General features: G+C 40.3%; 1 protein-coding gene across 1 annotated transcript in view; it reads left to right on the forward strand.

The window, feature by feature from the left end:
• The first annotated feature begins 1,212 nt into the window (after window positions 1-1,212).
• Window positions 1,213-22,260, forward strand: part of LOC137633085 (formin-E-like) — a 118,815-nt gene continuing 97,767 nt past the window's right edge. Inside the window, exons 1-3 of the mRNA XM_068365246.1 lie at window positions 1,213-1,294; window positions 2,392-2,587; window positions 3,074-3,316. Of these exons, the coding sequence (XP_068221347.1) occupies window positions 1,239-1,294; window positions 2,392-2,587; window positions 3,074-3,316 (495 nt within the window). The 5' untranslated portion in view covers window positions 1,213-1,238. The remainder of the gene's footprint in view (window positions 1,295-2,391; window positions 2,588-3,073; window positions 3,317-22,260) is intronic.

The following is a 22,260-nucleotide window of genomic DNA, read 5'->3' on the forward strand; positions in this document are numbered from 1 at the left end:
ATGTTAAGGGAGTTATACATACAATGTATACAGAAAATATTTTTCTCCCTGAAAAGGATAAATGAAGAGTGCCACTCTAAATTGGAAAATTTTGATAGAATTTTGTAATATGATTTTCTGTAAATGTTGTATACCATCAACACTGTGTACTATATACACACGGCACAAGTGTTATCTGTATAATTCCACACCTGAGATTTTGGACAGTCTTAGTGTCACCATGGTGACACCCACTTAAAAGGTATCGCACTGGAAGTGTCAACACCTTTTCACCCTAAATGATAGTCCCAATTAATTAACTGTTCATCGCAGCATTAGACGACAGGTTTTAATACACTACCTGCCGCCATCACGTAATGCTTCAGTTCGTGGACTTCCTTTACGCAGTGTTTGTAGAACACTCTGGATGACTTCCATCCAGTATATGAGCGAAGACGCTCAAAGTCCATATACTGAAAAAAGTTCAGAGATGAAGCAATTTTCCTTGGATCATGACCTGTGGGTGTACTGTCAGGATCTGCTTTGTGAATGAAGTAGGTGAGCTTCACCCTCAGTTGTTTTAGGGATAAGTTTGATCCTGAAGTTTCTCCTTTGAAGAGCTGTCCTCCCCTGAAGTCTGAAGTTCTACGAAGATAGACCTTTAGACACTCTACTGGACACAGAGAGACATCTTCCTTCAGAGGGCAGATTCTCCAGGGACCCCATCTCTTAGTGGGTAGCTCGTTTTTGGTGAGAAAGGTTGGATCAGGAAAGAGATCCAGTTATCCCACTTCTGTGAACTGAATGTGGCCCTTATTTGTTGATAGGGCTACTATTTCACTAACTCTAGCACCTGAGGCTATGGCGAACAGGAAAATAACCTTTTAGGTTAGATCCTTGAGAGAACAATCTTCATTGTTCACAGATGAAGCATTATGTAGGACCATGTCTAAGAACCATGAAAAGGGCTGCGAAGAAGCTGCAGGCCTAAGTCTAGCACATACCTTTGGGATCTTCTTAAAGATTCCGTTCATCATGTCCACTTGAAAGGCGTATAGAAGAGGTCTAGTCAGGGCTGACTTGCACGTAGGTGGCGGTTCTAACCGAAGATACTCTGGTCGGTTACGTCAATATCCCCATCATTTTGTTGATCCCTGAAATAACGCTGAATACCCAAGGACACGCTGTGAGGATACTGACCCTATACCAAATGTCCCGGAGTGATGTGCGACCCACTAAGCCCTCATAAAGGTTTCGATATGAACTTCTGCTATGGAGATGTTATGCTGTCCCTTACTTACCAACCGCAGGACAGGTTAGTTTTTGTTTAACTAAGTAATTTTAATTAATCATTTTCGGTATTAATTACCTCCGCCAACAAAGTTGGAAGGAGGTTATGTTTTCACCCCTGTTTGTGTGTGTGTTTGTTTGTGAACAGCTTCCTGGCCACAATTTTAGTTGTAGAGTAATGAAACTTGCCGGGATTAACTGTTATGTAAGAAGCTTGACATAGTTAAACATGAGAAGATCTAGGTCAAAGGTAAAGGTCACGGTCAAGCAAAATGTCCAATTCACATAATCAGCTATATGTTTGGACACTTTTGTCACAGAGACTTTAAACTAGGTTTATATTTGAGTGTTTGAAATTCCATGCCATTTAATATGTCAAGGTCAAGGTCAAGAAATAAGCTGTCACGGCAGAGGTCTGTGCTCTGAGTGCCCCTCTAGTTCTGATAATAACTCAGTAAAACTCGGTATGTTTAACTTTTGTGCTACCAAAATCTCTTGCCCCCTTGATCCCATAGAGGACTAGTGCCAGCTCTTTTTCCTCGACCCTACAGGGGGCTATTGCTGGCTCTGGCCCCTTGTCCACAGTCGGTGCACCTTGCATGATTCTCTGTAGGCATTACTTTGAGAGTCTTTGCAGCATTCCTTCGATCCCCCATCTGCACATACTATATATCCTTCTTTACCTCCATTCTTGCTTCCTTTCTTCCATCTTGTAGTCCATCCTCTTCAAGATTTACTTCATATTATAACTTCAAAGGTTTCCCCCGGTTGCAGATGGACACTGAATGACCTTGCAGGCTCCCAAACATCACAAAGTACACTTTGTTATAGCTCAAATATATGATTGAAAAGCCAAGAAGTATGAGATTGGCAGCTTGTAGTTATGATCCAGTATTCTTATTTGTAGTGAAGTTATGTGGATTATTTCATATTTCAACAGCTTTTAACTTTTTTATTCTTTGATTAAACATACAGAATTTGTTTCATGTATCTTAGCTGCTAAATTACAAGTAAATTTAAGATGTTTGGATATTATATTTTAAGTATTATAGTCAAATAATGCATACAGTTAATGTTATAACTTACTCTCCAATTATTCATTTATACGATTTGTGCTTGCAGGTGCGATGTATCGATGAGAGTAAATCAAGATAAGGTGTCCAACCGTCCAATATCAGAAGACGAAAGCTTGACAGATGGGACCGTATCCGAAGAGGACGAAATGTATGGTATGCAGGACATAGTAGAGGATCGAATTCATGACTTCAAAAGGACTCATTTTAACTCTGCAGTTCAGTGTAACTTTTGTAGGAAAAAGGTGAGAATTTCTTCTACTAAAGGCAAGATACTCCATTCTTTTGAAAAGAAAAAATTGTACCATATATAGGGGATAGAAGTGAATTATGTAAACTTAAGAAGAAAAAAACATGTAGTGACATATGTCTATGTTATTTGTCTTTAATTCAAATTTTATTTTAAAAGTTATTTGGATGAATAATTACCATATTTGAGCCTCTTGTTTTCTTCATGACTTCATGTATATATTTTATATTACAGTATAGCATTTTCATTTGTTCATCTCTGATATTCAGCATTCCTGGGTTAATTGTTGTGGTTCTAATCACAACTTTATTTATTACAGACGTCAGAAAATGGTTTTTTATGTAGTTCATTCATATGTGCACCATTGCATTTTTTCCAGACTTACAAACCAGTTCATGATTAGTTTCTTTCCATTTCTGTACAGTATAGCATTTCCACAGGCCTTAGACAAAATAGCTTTAGCAAATGATTTAATTTTCAGATCTGGCTGAAGGATGCATATCAGTGTGGAGAATGTGGTATTGTCTGTCATAAGAAGTGCATGGTCAGGTGCGGAGACGAGACCATTTGTGATATCAGCGGCTTGAGGTACAGAGATGCATCCAAGAATGATTCGCAAGAGCCAGTCGAGACAAAAGAAACTCCTGAAATTATAACGACAGTCGCGTCAGGATCCGGTGGAGACAACGGTAGCCCCGGGAATACGCCACCTGTATCACCACATGTAAGAAACTGTACTATTTGTATACTGTAATTGTATTAACCAGAATGATACAATTGTTGTGTGTAGCATACACTCAGATTAAGAGGAATAATAAAGTCATTACTTTCATATGGTTAATTTTGAAAATAAGTTTGTTTGATTTTCTTTTACAGTTTTCTGTTATAATGGACTGTGCTCTATACTATCGTTTTGCTGGCTATTATTTAATATAGTCAGCAGAAGATGAAGAATGTATAGATGATTCTACTCTTTACAAAGAGTAACTTCATCATATTTCAGGTAGAATGGTTGCATTTTTCTCCATGTGAAAGAATTTTTCATTTTCTAAAAGGCTCTATATTATTTTTGTGTTGTCCATATTTTAATAAAAAAAGAAAAAGTAAAACTTAAAATTAGGACATGTTATGCAAAAGAAAAAAAAAAAAATTGTTGAAACTGAATCCGTTATGAATTAATAGAAATTTTATCTTATTGTGTAAACAATTTGAATGGATAGGGGTTGGGTTTGGTATTCCAGATTTTGCAGCTTTTACTGGTCTTGTATATTTCTCTAATACGGAAAAAGCACACTGGCACATAGCAGGAGAGAAATAAGTTAGTGGAAACGATGAATGCCAGGTAACACTACAGCTGCTTACAAGCATAAACATCATAGACAAAAAAAAAAAGTCTGTTTCACCATTTTTCCAATATAGGGAACAGTAGATCTCTAGTCCAGGGGAACATAGCTCTATGGTAGAACACTCTCCAGTATTCACATTTGATCATTCTTAGGTTTGACTGTAGTCTGTCCCTATCAGTTGACACAGCCATGAATACTAAAGTCACCTAGAACCAAAGATGAGGCAGAAAGAATTCCTGCCTTAGAACAGATGTGTTTGGTACATTACACATTCATGTAGCTATATGAAAATAAAGTTTCTATCTTTATTTCTTTGTTAGCTGCACTAAGATTGTCAACCTAAGTACAGTAGGTTGACGCATTACGTCATTTCTCACCGTAAAAATTTTCATAAGTCATGAGCCTGACAGTAAATTTGTCACTGCCAGGATCACCGGAGAGTTATTATGCATGGATTTCTCCTTGACTTATGTCACCCCTCTAAAGTATGAGACTGAGGTTCAAGCCCTTAAAGTTGCCCATGAAGGCCGTCTAATCAGGAAAATTTTAAGTATGACTTGATAGGAAGTTTCTATTAACAATAATAATTACCTGGAACATAGATGAAGAATTGTTAGTGATTATTTCTCAGCTGATCCCATCTTTGGTCGTCAATTTTTCTTGGTGGGATTTAATGATACGTTGGTATTCTTAAAATACAAATTTAATAAACTTATGGTTACATTGCTCTGTGACAGCTGACTCCCAAGTGTGTGTGGAGCGTCATACACAATCTGACAAAACCAAAACATTGCTAAACAAAAGAGCATCGCTCTGAAAAGAATTAAATCCTACTCCAGTACAAAACTATAAAGAATTACATCCTATCTCTGAGGTAATCAACAAATGTTTGAATCCTAATACAAAAACAAATCATTACACTTATGTACAAAGCATAACATGTTTTATTCATGCAATATGATGCAATGTTGCGCAATACCTGTAACACTTGAAATAACATAGTACATTATTACAATAATACATAACAGTCTCCTCCCCCTTAACTTGACATTGTAAAAATCTTCATAAATCTAATCTCTCAGGGGGCTTTCCTCTGTTAATCCTATTAGGAAGCACTTTAACCTCATCTTGTACTGGTACATGAATTGGTTCTGAATCTACATTGGATGTTGGACCATCTTGGTTAATATTTGACTCATTTGATCTAACTACTTCTTTAAGTTTCTCATCTCTAACATTCACATGCTCTACTGCCTTTCTGTTTAACGGCTGTAATTGATCAACATGACGTTTTACAACATTATCACCAACACGAACATCATAATGTAAATTTCCTATCTCTCTTACAATCTCTCCTGGTACCCACTTCTCTGGAGTGTTGTACGCTCTTACCATGACATCAGACAAAGGTAAAAAATGTCTTACATTAGGAAGCTTTACTACCTGTTTATACCCTTTATCTTCTAAATCACTTTGCAAACTTGGATACAACAAATCTAATTTACACCTTATCCTCCTCCCCATCAACAAATTTGAGGGTGTCATGCCTGTTGTGCTGTGCGGCGTTGTTCTATAAGACAATAAAAATTTTGATACATGCAAAAATATATTGCCTGAATTTGCTTTTCTACACTTCATATTGTGTTTAAACGTTTGGAAAAATCTTTCAGCCTCTCCATTAGTAGATGGATGATATGTAGCTGAAAATGTATGCTTTATACCATTGACATTACAAATTTCTTTAAACTCTTGTGAGGTAAATTGTGGACCATTATCTGTAACAATTCTTTCTGGAATACCGTGCATTGAAAAAATTTGCATTAACTCTTTTATTGTGGCGTAAGACGTTGTTGTCTTCATTGGGATAATTTCTGGCCACTTACTGTAAGCATCTACTACTATCAAAAACAAGTAATTTAAAAAAGGACCTGCAAAATCTATATACACTCTTTGCCATGGATACCTGGGTAACTCCCACGGGTGCATTCTAGCAAATTGAGGATTGTTCTGTTGCATAACACAATTCATACAATTCTTTATATAAGATTCCACATCTTTATCTACACCTGGCCCCCATATAAAAGTTCTCACAATTGACTTTGATCTTACAATACCTTGGTGATCAGCATGTATTTCAAACAAAACCTTATTTTTCAGTGAATTAGGAATAACTACCGTTGAACCTCTCATCACTATTCCTTGTGTTACACTCAGTTCATACCATATATCCTTATACGGTTTACAATTTTCCTCTTTCCCATATAAGTCCCTACCTGTCATAAAACTCTCCAAAACCTTACTAAGTACTGGGTCTCTCTTGGTACTGCGTGCTACATCTTTTGCAGTTACTGGTACATCATATACAGAAATTAAGAGAACACTGATATCATACTCCTCTGGAGCTTTGTCTACGGGTAATCTGGATAAAGCATCTGCATTACCCATGTTTGATGTTGGACGGTATTCTATATTAGAGTGGTACGCTGCTAACGTAATTGCCCAACGTTGTAGTCTTGCAGCTACCAACGTAGGTAAACTTGCTTTTGGACCCAATATTGCTAATAAAGGTTTATGATCTGTAACAAGTGTGAACTTTTTCCTACCATAAAGATACATATGGAATTTTTTAACTCCATAAACTAATGCTAAACCTTCCTTTTCTATTTGAGAGTAATTCCTTTCTGCCTTGTTCAATACTCTAGAAGTGAATGCAATTGGTTTTTCTGTTCCATCTGGCATTACATGAGATAATACTGCACCTAAACCTATGTTTGATGCATCACATACTAATTTAACTGGTAAATCCATTTGATAATGTACTAAGAATGTAGGTGATGTTATTTCCTGCTTGATTCTTTCAAAAGATTCCTGACACTCTTTTGTCCACTTCCATTCTACACCCTTATTCAACAGATTACACAATGGATGTGCAATTGTCGACAAATTCTGAATGAAATTCCCATAAAATGTTACTAAACCTAGAAATGATTATAATTCCTTAACATTTTCTGGCACTTTTGTTGATTGTACAGCTTTAATCTTCTCTTTAGTTTTGTGAATACCCTTGCCATTTATTACAAAACCTAAGTAATCCACTGAATCAACTTCTAAAATACATTTGTTCTTATTTACTCTAATATTATGTTCTTTCAACTTCTTCAGAACTGTTCGCAATCTTTCTCTATGTTCTCTTGTGTCTTTGCCAGCAATTAAAATATCATCTATAAAAATGAATACTCCTTGCATTCCTGAAAAAATCTTATTCATAGTTTGTTGCCATATAGCTGGACTACTTGCAACTCCATAAGGTAATCTCTTTGGTCTAAACAAACCTAGGGATCTATTTACTGTACATAATTCTTGTGAAGTTTCATCCATGGGAAGCTGTTGAAATGCTTGTCTTAAATCTAATTTAGAAAAAACACTGCATCCTGACATACTTGCAAACATGTCTTTCGGATTTGGTAAGGGATGTTGTGCTACTTGCAGTTGTGGATTTAACGTTACTTTGTAATCTCCACATAACCTAACCTGTCCACTTTCCTTCCCAATAGGAACTAATGGCGTAGCCCAATCTGAATATGTAACTTTTTCCCAGGAACCTTCATTTTCTAATCTCCTGATTTCTGTTTCAATTGCACTTTTCAATGCATACGGTACTGGTCTGGGAGCAAAAAATCTAGGAGAACTGTCAGGTTTCAAAACTAAAATTGCCTTTGCGTTCTTTTCTGTACCTACTTTATCTTCCTTGTCAGATTGTGTATGACACTCCACACACACTTAGGAGTCAGCTGTCACAGAGCAATGTAACCATAAGTTTATTAAACTTGTATTTTAAGAATACCAACGTATCATTAAATCCCACCAAGAAAAATTGACGACCAAAGATGGGATCAGCTGAGAAATAATTACTAACAATTCTTCATCTATGTTCCAGGTAATTATTATGGTTAATAGAAACTTCCTATCAAGTCATACTTAAAAATTGGCGACGAGGATGGGATTTAATGATACGTTGGTATTCTTAAAATACAAATCTAATAAACTTATGGTTACATTGCTCTGTGACAGCTGACTCCCAAGTGTGTGTGGATCATACACAATCTGACAAAACCAAAACATTGCTAAACAAAAGAGCATCGCTCTGAAAAGACTTAAATCCTACTTCAGTACAATACTATAAAGAATTACATCCCATCTCTGAGGTAATCAACAAATGTTTGAATCCTAATACAAAGTAGGTCAAGGACGGTGGCTCCTCAACATCCGGATCTCAGTATTGATAATGTTTCTTTAAATTTGTATGACTCTTTCAAAATTTTAGGCGTGATTCTTGACAGCAAATTTACTTTTGAGAAACATATAAGGTCTGTGTCTTCTTCAATTGCATAAAAAATTGGCTTATTGAGAAAGTCTTTTAAGATATTCGGTGATCAATCTATTCTGAAGAAGTGTTTTAATTCTTTTATTCTACCTTGTTTTGAGTATTGTTCTCCTGTCTGGTCTTCAGCTGCTGATTCTCATCTTAATTTGTTGGACAGAAACTTACGGTCTATTAAATTTCTTATTCCTGATCTAGATATTAATCTCTGGCACCGTCGATCAATTAGTTCATTATGCATGTTGCATAAGATTTTTCATAATTCTGACCATCCTTTACATTCAGATCTCCCTGGACAATTCTATCCTGTTCGTAATACTAGGCAGGCAGTTAATTCTAATAGCCAGGCCTTCTCCATCATAAGACTCAATACTACGCAGTACTCTAGAAGTTTTATTCCAGCTGTTACCAAGTTGTGGAATGATCTTCCTAATCGGGTTGTTGAATCAGTAGAACTTCAAAAGTTCAAAGTTGGAGCAAATGCTTTTTTGTTGACCAGGCGAACATGAGTCTTTTTATAGTTTATATATGACATTTTTGTTATTGACGTTGTTAATAGTTTATATATGATATATCTCTTTTGACATTACTGTTTTTAGAATGATTTATTGTTAATTTGTTCTCTTCAGTTATTTATTTCCTTATTTCCTTTCCTCACTGGGCTATTTTTCCCTATTGGAGCCCCTGGGCTTATAGCATCTTGCTTTTCCAATTAGGGTTGTAGCTTGGATAGTAATAATAATAATAATAATAAAAACAAATCATTACACTTGTGTACAAAGCATAACATGTTTTATTCATGCATTATGATGCAATGTTGCGCAATACCTGTAACACTTGAAATAACATAGTACATTATTACAATAATACATAACAGAAAAGTGTATGGATAAGGTCCAAGAAGGAAATGTAAATATTTTCGGAATTATGATTCATATTGGTGGGGAAAAAGAAACCACTATTTCTAGTCGTTTGTGTAGTGACAGAAAGAGTCAGTAATGCCAAGAACCAGAAAGAGGATCGGTATTTCTTTAACGTTAGAACAAAATATCAGAGGCGTGTCTAAAGCATCATTTGTTTACATAAAGATAACATACAAACAGTTTCTCTCTGGAAGTACACTATTAGAGTATTCGTGGTAACACCAGTTATATACAAAAGGTCCTCACTTACAAATGTTAGACTTACAAACATTTGGAGATGCAAACAAATCCAACGGAAATCCTAAATCTCAGATAGTATTGAAAGTTCATAATGAAATACGGTAATTAAACACTATTATATAATTTAATGCAGTAAGCAATATGATATGGGACTATTTGTTGACTTTTGCGGCTGAAAATTGTAGGTATGAGAGTTAGGTGAGGCCTAACCAAGTCCAAAATTTGACAAAATTCCATTTACAAACAACTTCTTGGAACATAGTAAGTTTGTAAGTTGAGGACTTTTTGTATGGATAACAAAAGCACTGAAGTACAGTGTTATCGATGTTGAGAGAATCATGAGTTTCAGGCCATGAAATCAAGTTCTTAGTAAGGTTTTTTATTTATTAAGCTCTCATCAACCTTCACTCACTTCTCACAATTAACACTTCTTGCTCATTCATGCTTAGCTTCCTTCGAGGGCTGATAAATACTTCATTTTAAACCAGATGAGACCAGCTGCTTGCTTGCTTTCCTCGTTTTTATCTTGGTTAAAGCCTTCTACTCTTTTAAATTCTATGGTGCTTATACAGGTACTTTTAAATGCTAAACTTTGTGAGAATTCTGTAGTTGATATATTTCTAAAAGCACAACACTAAATGATAGGATACTGTTCTGTTGTTAATTATATCACACCTTAGCCTCTAATTTTATTCAGCTTTATTTGCTGTCATCCAATTTGACTGTGATATGTATGAGAAAACATTAGGACCTTTACATGCAATGAAGGTGAACTGTATTTTGACAACCATGTCAGAATTATGTAAACAGTATTTTGAGATTTTATTTACAGGAGCGTTCATCTTTGTCGGCTAATGTCATAATCAAAGTATTTAGAATCATTTGAAATATAGAAAAGGAAATACTGCTTTTATGTTATTCAAATTGATCTCCCGGGTTTTGTCAAGGTCATACTTTTAGTGGATGTATAAAAGTTATTTATTATTATATATCTTGTCTTTTTCATCAGTGTTATCTTGTGGAAAGAGTTATTTAAGATGCGAGATTCGCTGTAACTGATGTAGAGTTATTAATTAATCTACTTACTTATTTGGATATTATTCAAATTAATTTTTTCTTTCATTTGCTATCTTATTGGTAACCATTTCCTCAAATAATAAAATATAATTTTTGCAGTAGGACTCCAAGAAGAGTATAAAACAGATTTTGAGTGAAGCGAAAAATCTATTTTTGGGTGAGATATCCATGTCGTCCTGATGGAAGTTCCTATAAGTAGCTTCCTAAGGGATATATGTACTGCAGTGATATTCCCAGAAAATTTTACCTTTAGGTATCCAGAATTCTAACTCCTGGCGCGAATATCCTTAAATTTCCCACAAGGATATCGCATAATATCAGAGGACGTATTCTTGACACACCACATAGCAATCTGCACCCCTAATAGCGTTTACGCTTCGAGGGGGAAGTGGCAGAATAGAAGGGGAGCCATATCAAGGTTACCCTAGTTCTCATACTACTATTGAGTATCACAACAGCGCCATATCCAAGATGGCGTACATTCCTTGTACCATTGAGCATGGGGCTACAGATAAAGTACTTCGGGAGGGATACTGTGAAGATCTTTTCTTTTAGAAAAGAAGGGTGGGTCCATCAGGACGACTGGCCATCTCACCCAAAAATAGATTTTTCGCTTCGCACAAAATCCGTTTTTTGGGCTCAAGCCCAATGGAAGTGTACCAGAGCATCAATGTATCTGTGGATTTTCATCAGTACCTTAACCTTGGGCCAACATTTCTATGGTCATTCAGACCACTTGAGGCAAATGACGTTACCGTTATCCGTCATCATCACTAATCATAAACAATGTTAGTGCTTCATGTCCCATACAGGGAAGGGTCATTCTAGACAGTAGAAAAGGGGCCTCAAGGTTAGCATATATTGTATGAACAAACATAAGTATACACTGAATATACAAACAGTCTCATAGTTTATATATATTGCCGAATCAGTATCAGTATATAAGAATATCTATTGTTTGCAAAAATACAACTAAATGAAGAATATTTAGTTTAGTAAGCCAAAGAACTCTGGCATTTTATACATGCAATTGTCGGGCAAATTAGGACGCAATACATTCTAATAGACAGTTATTCCTAATAAATGACTACTATGAGATTCAGGGCCTCTGTAACACGGTTTTTTGGACTTTGCTCCTTATCAAAGCATCGGATGTAGCTGAAAGTTGACATATGTATATTTTACAACCACACACAAATTTTGTCAGCATTATCAATAAGCTAAACCCGATAGTTTTAATTTTTATTGAGTAAAAATGATCTAGCTGACGCCATGGCCAGTGATAACGAGCAAAGAGTCGAAAACATTCATTACGTAAGCAATGTAAACACCTTTTGACAAAATTTTGCCCCGCCCATCCACCAGACACCCATTCAACTTCCTCCATCGGCTCTGAAACCCATAACAGACCATGAATGGTTAACAGGATTTGGAATTGCCCACGTGGTTGCAAAACTGCATTTGTCTTACGACTTGCAACTTTATACAGTCAAGAGAAAGCTCGTGGCCATATTTGCTATAGCCTGAATAGGTAATTTTTCAGTTTCTAGTTTAAATCCAATGTTTATGGTCTGATTTGTATGTAGCGTAACATGATTATAATACTTGTAATGTCATTCAGGCTTTTGAACATTTCCATTAGCTATTCACTATGCCACCAAGAGAGAGAGAGAGAGAGAGAGAGAGAGAGAGAGAGAGAGAGAGAGAGAGAGAGAGAGAGAGAGAGTGTATGTAAACAGTCTTTATATAACTATTTTTGTTAAAATTAGAATTTTTTTCTAAACTCTCCATCAGACCAACGGATCATCCGATATAATCTTTTTTCTTCTTCTTAGGCCATACGACCATGTTGGCTATGTTTTGGGCATGACTGCATTTTGTAAATAAATCATGAATAGTTTTAGGAGTTTTATTTGTACATCTAATGGGAATTTATAGAAGTAAGTGAACATAATTAATTTATCCTTTAAAATAATTACTACATGTAGCAAAGCAAATAGTAGTACAGATGATAATGCAATGAAGGAATGATTCCATACTTTATCTTAAGCTTCAACATCGGCAATAACATACCCAGTTGCCATAATTTGTCAGCTTAATGAAATAACCTATCATCTAATGTTAAACTTAATTTCTGAGGAGGCCATGGCTTATTGCACAGTGAAAAAACATTACAAAGACTTATGAATGGCGGAACGATACATAAATGTGGGTGGGGTATCTATGCTAGCGTAGTAATACTACTGTAGCAGTAGTGCCGCAACAGTAGTATACATGAATTAAACGTTTAGGCCAACTGCTGGAATCCTTGAGGATCATTTAGCACTTCTATCAACTACTCGACAAATTAGTTTTTATAGCTAGAATTTACATTTTCTGATCCAACAATGCCCAAGATAGCCTTCAGTGTTATCCTGAATTATAACGAGGCCAAAGTGGGTGGAGCCTCATGAAGTCATCATTCTGACGATAATTATTGGTGAAGGTTTAAAGCCAAAATACGGTGCCAGCTATTTTTTTTTCACAGTAAATAGGTAGGTAGATAGACAATAAATAAAAATTGCTTGACATTGGATATAGCAGTTATCAAATCAAGCTTGTCTTCTACGTTTTTGAAAATTACCAACTATTCCCTACACCTTGTTAATCTGATAGTGACCTATAAAGTAGACTGTAATTCCTTAGGAAACTTATTTTGGGAGTTAGACTAATAATCGAAGTGTTTTTGTATTTATTAAAATATTTTGTTGGTTTGTTTATTATGACAATTATCAGTGGAGAGGTTTCAGAGTTCATAAAGGTGTACTGCTTTGCTTTTATTTAAACTTTTGTGTCATTGTTGCCAGAGGTATAGCCTTCGTTACGTATAGCCAATCATCGATCGAGAAAGAGGGAAGAAATGCTGTCATAAGTTACGTAATGAGTGCGTTCGAAACCTTTTCTCTGAGTAAGTTGGCCCATCTTCAAAAAACCTCACTTTTACATTATAAGTACCAAATTTATTCAACCTACGTAATACAGAATATAGTCAAAATTTATGTGTAGATATAATATGCATTCTGAAGAAGCGTTATATTTATGAAATTCATAGATAAAAAATTATTGCGAAAAAACCGTGTTACAGAGGCCCTGAATCTCATAGTAAATGAATTAACCAGTAAAACGAATGTAGCATGATAATGGAATTACACACGTAACATATACAGAAATTATATTTCTCTCTGGAAAGAGAAAGAAATGATGAGTGCCACTCGCAGATTGAAGAAAAATTTATAATAAAATTTTTCTTCATAATTTCTGTACCGGTTACATTCTATTGACACTGTGTACTACGTACACACGGCACTAGTGCTATCTGTACAATTCCACACCTGGGATTTTGAACAGAGTTAGTGTCACCATGGTAACACTCATTCAAAGGTCACACTAAAAGTGATGACCCCTTCTCCCTTTAATTGACAGTCCCAGTCAAATAGCTGTTCATCGCAGAATTAGACGGCAGAATTTAATACACTACCTGCCGCCACCACATAATGCTTCAGTTCATGGACCTGCTTAGCATAGTGTTTGTAAAACACTCTGGATGATTTCCATTCAATATATGAGCGAAGCTGCTTGAAGTCCAAATACTGAAAAAAGTTCAGTGATGAAGCAATTTTTCTCGGATCATAACCTGCGGGAGTACTGTCAGGATCTGCTCTATGAATAAAGTAGGTGAGCTTCGCCCTCAGTTGTTTCAGGGATAAGTTTGATCCAGAGGTTTCTCCTTTAAAGAGCTGTCCTCCCCTGAAGTCTGAAGTTCTACGAAGATAGAACCTTTAGACACTCTACAGGACATAGAGAGACATCTTCCTTCAGAGGGCAGATTCTCCAGGGACCCCACCTCTTAGTGGGTAGCTCGTTCTTAGCAAGAAAGGTTGGATCAGGGAAGAGATTCAATTCTCCCGCTTCTGTGAACTGAATGTGGCCCTCATCTCTAGATAGGGCCACTATTTCACTACCTCTAGCCACGGAGGCTATAGCGAACAGAAAAATAACCTTTTGGGTTAAATCCTTAAGTGAACAATCTTCACTGTTCACAGATGAGGCATAATGTAGGACCTTGTCCAAAGACCAAGAGATGGGCTTTGGTGGTGCTGCAGGCTTATGCCTTGCACATGCCTTCAGAATCTTATTAAAGAATACATTCGCCAGATCCACTTGAAAGGCATATAGAAGAGTTCCAGTCAAGGCTGACTTTCACGTAGTTATCGTGTTGGTCGCCAGACCTTGATTATGAAGGTGGACAAAGAAGGACAGACAGAAGTTCATTGAAATTTCTTTTGGTCCTTTTGCTTTAACAAATGCAACCCATTTCTTCCAAGAAGACTCATATTGTCTTCTAGTTAACTTAGACTTGTATTCTTCGAGGAATTCTATATTGCCTTCTGAGATCCCAAATCTTTACCTAACCCCTAGGGCAAGAAAATCATGAAATGAAGGGTTCGGGTTCTCTGTGATAAAACGAAGGCAACTAACTTTTGAACCTTCTGAAAGACATCTAGGGTCAGAACTAGGGCCAGCTTCAGCTTCAGTTCCTTCACTAAAGAGGGCAAATTGCTCTTGGGCTACTTGAGAGCCACTGGAGCTACTCCCCCTTAGAAGGATCTCAGCATGTTGAGGACCTTCAGCAGGTGATTGTATGGGATGAACCAGAATACCTGAGTCCATCCCTTCCATACTAGAGACATGATGTCTGTTAACTCCACTAGAGGATCCTCGTATGGGGCTACATATTGAGGTAGTTTCTTGAAAACACTTGTGATGAAGAGGTCAATCTGCAGTTCTGGGACTTGTTCCCATCTGGGAGGGAATAGGTCTGCGTCCGTGGACCATTCCAACTCTATCGGCTTGAGCCCAAATAGAGCATCCACTGCCACATTGTGGATCGATTGTACTTGAACTGCTGACAGGTGACATCCCTTTAAGTAAGGGATGGTTACGTCACCTAGACTGTATGAGACATTCTCTAGCATTGTCGACTGCAACGTCTCATTATCTCAGATCAGTCGTAGGAAGTCTGATCTGCGTGGAGAGATTTTCCCCACTCATGACAGGACCAACATGTTCTTGGGACTTTCGGGATTTGACCTTTATTAGAGAAGCGATCAAAGAGGTACCGATATCGGTCCTTTTAGATCTCTTCAAGCATTTAATGCGTATCTTCTCCAGACTCTTGACGCATCTTTCCGCTGTGCTCTTAGCACTAGGTCTGTCACTATTACAAACTGGAGAGAGTTCAGAGCTCCTCCCTGTCAGCATCTTGGAAATCTGACTGATTACTCGAGTCCCTTGCCCGACCTTGCAATCTCCTTTTATATTCCCAAAGGAAAGGAGAGTTGATGCGACCACAGGCATCAATGATTTTTCAGCCCTTGAAACCTTTGAGCTGGAGAGAATCGAGACTTCTTGAAGCTTATCTTGCATCCGTGATGTCCCGGGAACCGGGTCATTTCCTTGGATGCTCATAGACCAGCCACTTCGGGTGCTGCCCACCCCAGCCTCTCGTCCAGGTACATTGTTGCCTGACCATTTCTAGGCTTGGTTTTTGCGTGGCTAAGCCTGGCAATCCTATGAGGATATTTAGGACTGTGTCTAGTCCGACATGTATCTTTCCTAGGATAAACGTTACTATCTGTAACTTAAATCCTAGATAGGAGAGGAGGGGGTGATTGACTGGAAGTTGCCAAAGGACACCTTTCAGGCCTGACAAGACTACGAACACCCCTTTTTGAAACATTCTGAACTTGCTGTCTTATCTGAACTTGTTGAGTGGCGACAAGTCTAGAATGACTCCGAGATTTCCTGAGTCCTTCCCATGAACACAAAACAGCCTTCCTTGTGTACCAACCGTGTGTCACACAATTGTACATAATTCCTTTTGCATATATTATGCTTGTATCTTCGCTCTTCCCTCGCACTAAACGAACATGAAAATTCATGTCTGCTGTTTCCTCTGTAACATTGTCTGTCTTGTTAACTTGTTATGTCCTGTTGCCTTGAGGTTTTGTATATAAAGGAGAGTGTTCTATAACAATATAACTCAGTTGATTGCATCCTGCCTTTGAGTTCACAACCCTCACTCGGCACCGTCACATTGGTGACCCTGGAAGTCGACTCGCTCCCACTGCCTTCCACCCCCACCTCCATTGTTGGCACTATGAGGGAGACGGACTCTACTACAGCAGTTGGCGCTGCGGCCGCCCCGTTGAAACTTTCACCATTCACCACCGGAGAGGCGTTTGCTTGGTTTCAGCGCACAGAAGTCCACTTTCGTATCAGGGGCGTGACTCGCTCAACCACCAAAGAGGATTATGTTCTCGCGGCGATACCCGAAGACACCTTCCCGGAAATATCCGACTGGCTTTGTGAACAAGGAGACACCCCAATAGCGTATGACACCCTCAAAACATACCTTCTGCAGCAGTACGCGCCGTCGCCAGCCGCCCGTATAGCAAAGCTTTTTCAGCTCTCGCAGCAACCGTTGGGGGACCAAAGGGCTTCGCTCGCCCTCAGGGAAATGACCAGTATCGCACGCCTTCAACCTGCCACAGACGGCTCTCCTCGTGAGGTGAACCTACTTCATGCCCTTTGGATACGCCGTTTACCCAAACCTGTACGAGCTGCCATACCCGATGTCGATAGTTTACCCATAAAGGACTTGATGACCAAAGCCGACGCCCTTATGGACAGCCACTTCAAGACCTCCATCAACGCCTCCACCCCTGACGACGAGAATGTCTATCCAACGTCAACCGAAGCTAACATGAATGCCGTAGGACATACACGCCTACCCCGTGACGTGCCGAAGCGGCGACAAAGCCGCCCACCACCCACCAATCGCTCGCACCCGAAAGAACGACTTCTACAGCCACTTACTACCTCCCATCCGCCGCAGTTTTGCTACTACCACTTCAGATTCGGGGCAACCACAAAGAAATGTGCCAAGGATTGTCAGTGGCCAAAAAACGTGTAAGTAGGCCATCGCTTGTGGCGGTGGCCTCCCATGTTTCTAATCTTTTCTTTTTACAGGATGCAGGAACGGGCGTGCGATTTTTGGTAGACACGGGTGCTTGTCGTTCTCTTTTGCCAAGGAAACTCTTCAAGGCACGACGTAGTCTGTCTACATCTGCCGACGTCCGCTTAGTAGCTGCCAACGGATCTGCGATACCCACCTACGGTTACGAGAACCTCACATTATCGTTCGGAAACGGTAAATTCAATTGGAAGTTTCTCGTTGCTGACGTCACAATGCCAATCCTCGGTGCGGATTTCCTCTCTCATTTCCACCTTCTGGTCGATGTCGCCCACCGACGATTGGTCAACGCAGACTCGTACTTGTCGACACCTCTCTTCAACCCGCCCCCTCTAACCTCGCTCTCCACATCAGCGTACCCACGGATGCCTACGCCCACCTCCTCACGTCATACCGGGAAGTTTTCCGTCCAGAACTTCGCCAAACGCCCACGGTTCTTGCCAAGCACGGTATTTATCACCATATCAAGATGACGGGACCCCCAGTCTTCGCAAAATTCAGACGTCTGGCACCGGAACGATTGGCAGCCGCCAAACAGACGTTTGCCGAAATGGAGAAAATGGGCCTTTGCTAAAAGGCCTCCAGCCCATGGTCGTCACCCTTACACATCGTTCTGAAGAAAGACGGCTCCCTCCATCCGTGCGGGGATTATAGGCCCCTGAACATGCAAACAGAACCGGATCACTATCCCCTCCCAAACATTGCCGATGTGACCTCCTACCTGCACAAAGCAAAGGTTTTCTCTACGCTCGACCTCCTGAAGGGGTATTATCAGGTGCCTATGAACCCAGTAGACATCCCCAAGACCGCCATCACCACTCCGTTTGGTACATACAACTTCAATTACTCCTGTTATGGCCTTTGTAATGCTGGGACAATGTTTCAACGTCTCATGGATGACATCTTAGGTGACCTCCCTTTCTGTGTATGTTATGTGGACGACATACTTGTGTTCTCCTCCTCAAAAGAGGAACACCTCCGTCACCTGCGCATCGTGCTCGACTGGCTGCAACAAAATGGCCTTGTAGTCCGGTACGACAAGTGTACCTTTGGCACCAACGAAGTGTCGTTCTTAGGGCACCATATCACTCCTGAAGGAGTCCATCCCCTCCATGAGAAGGTAGCAGCCGTTCAGAATTTCCCCGCGCCCTCGACCGTCAAAGCTCTGCAGGAATTCTTGGGCATGATCAACTATTATCACCGTTTTCTGCCAGCCATTGCCGCCACTCTTGCTCCCCTCTACGCCTCCCTCAAGGGCAAGCCAAAGGACCTGAAGTGGGGTCCCCTTCAAGAAGCAGCCTTCTGCAATGCAAAGAAGGCCCTATCAACTGCTGCGGCTCTCACTTTTCCTATCCCACACGCCCCTCTCCTTCTCTCCACTGATGCCAGCGACGTCGCTATTGGTGCAGTACTCGAGCAGGTGGTCAAAGGCTCGCCCCGCCCATTGGCCTTCTTCAGCAGAAAACTATCCAAGGCAGAATCGGGTTATTCTACCTTCGATCGAGAATTGCTGGCGGTGCACTTGGCTGTCCGTCACTTTCGCCATTTCTTAGAGGGTATGCCCTTCGTCATTCGCACAGACCACATGCCTCTGGTGCACACCTTCACTCGACAGTCTGACGCCTGGTCCGCCCGTCAACGCTGACATCTCTCCGCCGTGGCTGAATACAATTGCACCCTCCAATACGTCCCTGGGAAAATGAATCCCGTTGCCGATGCCCTGTCAAGAAATACGTTGGCTGCCGTTCAACTGGGATTGGATTGCAACGCCCTGGCTGAAGCCCAACGACAGGATCCAGAGTATCAAGCTTGTAGGACATCCTGCACGTCCCTCCATTGGGAAGATTTTCCCCTCGAAGATTCCAACACCACCCTCCTCTGTGACGTCAGTACTGGTAGACCGCGACCTTGGATTCCTGCTCCCATGCGCCGACAGGTGTTTGATTTCATTCACGGCCTTTAACATCCCTCGTGCCGTTCTACTGCACAGCTGCTGAAGGCAAAGTTCATTTGGCACGGCATTTTTAAGGATGCTAAGGATTGGGTCCGCGCCTGTACTTCTTGCCAAACTTCCAAAGTACATCGACACACGGATTCAGGAGTGGGCACCTTTCCTCAACCTCAGCGTCGTTTCGCACACATTCACGTCGATGTTGTAGGTCCCCTACCCACATCACAAGGACATTGTTACCTGTTTACCGTCATCGACCGCTCCACTCGTTGCCCTGAAGCCATTCCCATGGAAACTGCAAGGTCCGCCTCATGTACATCTGCCTTACTCTCTGGATGGATTGCAAGATTCGGTATCCCTGAGCATATTACTTCTGACAGGGGAACCACTTTCACCTCTCAATTGTGGACGTCATTAGCGAATCTCCTGGGCATCACCCTACATCAGACAACGGCCTACAACCCCGCTGCCAATGGAATGGTTGAACGTTTTCATCGCACCCTCAAAGCAGCTTTGATTTCCCGCTGCAAGGATTGCAACTGGTTTACTCAGCTTCCCTGGGTCCTCCTGGGACTAAGGACCACTCCTAAAGACGCCCTCGACGTCTCGGCAGCTGAAATGGTGTATGGTGACCCGTTGGTTGTCTCTGCCGAATTTTTTCCTTCTACAATCTCCTCCGACAATCTCCAGCGCATACGTCACATCGTGGGAAAATTTACTCCGTGCCGCCAGACTTACAAGCCCCCATCGAAGCATCACATACCAACGGACTTGCACTCTGCAATGCACGTCTTCCTGCACAACGACACTAGCAAGCCACCACTAACGCCCCCTTACACGGGCCCTTTCCTTGTGATCCGACACAGTCCGAAAGCATTCCTACTAAACATTCGGGGCAAAGAAGACTGGGTCTCCATTGATCGTCTAAAACCTGCTTATCTTCTGCCAGATGACCCACCTACAGTTCGCCTCTCCAGATCAGGGCGCCCTATTTAACATGTACAGTATGTCTTTTTTAGGGGGGGAGCCATGTACCAACCGTGTGTCACACAATTGTACATAATTCCTTTTGCATATATTATACTTGTATCTTCACTCTTCCCTAGCACTAAACGAACATGAAAATTCATGTCTGCTGTTTCCTCTGTAACATTGTCTGTCTTGTTAACTTGTTATGTCCTGTTGCCTTGAGGTTTTGCATATAAAGGAGAGTGTTCTATAACAATATAACTCAGTTGATTGCATCCTGCCTTTGAGTTCACAACCCTCACTCGGCACCATCACACTTGGAACTTGATGGACTATAGTTTACTTACCATCTGTATGCTCTAGGAGGGTTTTGGATTGTAGGAGAAGTTAAGGAAATGAGGGTGGAGACATTTCTACTTCCCATCATAGTCCCATCTTGATTAGGCCTTGGACCCAAGGATCGAAGGTCCGACGATCCTGAAAGAACCTCCCTCCTACCGGAAGCATCTCTATGCTTCGAATAATCAGTAGATTTAAACTTTTGACCACCTGCCTGTGGCACTGCGGTCACTGCAACTGTGGAATGTTGTTGAACAGCCCAGATATTTCCAGACTTTCCCGTCTTCCTTTTAGGTTGGGGACCTACAACCGTGGAAGACTTTCTCTTTGAAAGGATGCCCTACTTTTGGAGAAGACTTATGTTCTCCATGGTGGCGCTCTTAATCACTTTCTTAACTACCTCGTATGGGAAGAGGTCTTTACCCCAGATGTTGGAAGATATTAGCTTCCTTGTTTCATGTTTCACTGTTGCGGCAGTGAACACAAACTCTCTACATGCTCTCCTAGTCTTCATAGAGGCGTAAAGGTCTTTCACTAAGGTAGCCATATGCATTTTGGCTAAGACCATGAGCATGTCTGGGGTACTTTGATGGGTTGAACACAACTCTGTGTAGTTTTGTAGAGATAGGGAGGCTGCAAGTCTCTCCTTTGTCTGTTGTTCATTATACAAGAGAAACTTGGATAGTTTAGGGAGACCTTCGTTAAATTGTCGACTGGCGATATCCGCATCTAATTGGCATCAGCTCCATAAACCTCCAGGGATTGGTTTTGGAGCATGTCAGTAGGTCTTGATCCATGGGTCGTTTGAATGACCCTTGGGAAGTGACAAGTGGAGCTTTGCAAGGCTCTATCTTGCATTTTACTTTCTGCTTTTCGTTTTACTTGTGAAAGCTCTCTATTAGATTATTCACATGGGTCTATAATTGGTCTATTCCATCTAACAGAGGGGTAGAAGACGAAGATGTCGACGTCAATGGCTCAAGAGCCGGCATAGGCGGAAACAATTACGACACGACATTTTCCCCTTCTACCCCTGGGCACTTCCTGCCCTCCTTACCAAAGGTTATCTGGCAGTCGGGGAATGTAATTGGTGCCTGAGGCACCACTATTTCCTTACTTGCCTTCGGAAACAGTAGCTTACGCATCTTATCATTAAGTAGGTAAGGTCCCGGAGAGATTTTCTGGAAGCCTCTCACCCAGTTGCATAATTTGTACCGAGCTGTATCCCTAGTCTCTATAGACTTGGGATTCTCGTACCTTCGGACATTAATGTCCGACATATATTGCAAACCTGCGGGTTCCAATAATGTAGGGATTCGGAAATAATATTACAGGGGGCATGAAACCTGCAAGTATTATGACCGTAG

Source organism: Palaemon carinicauda, chromosome 42, assembly GCF_036898095.1.
Source record: "Palaemon carinicauda isolate YSFRI2023 chromosome 42, ASM3689809v2, whole genome shotgun sequence".
Lineage (NCBI taxonomy): Eukaryota > Metazoa > Arthropoda > Malacostraca > Decapoda > Palaemonidae > Palaemon > Palaemon carinicauda.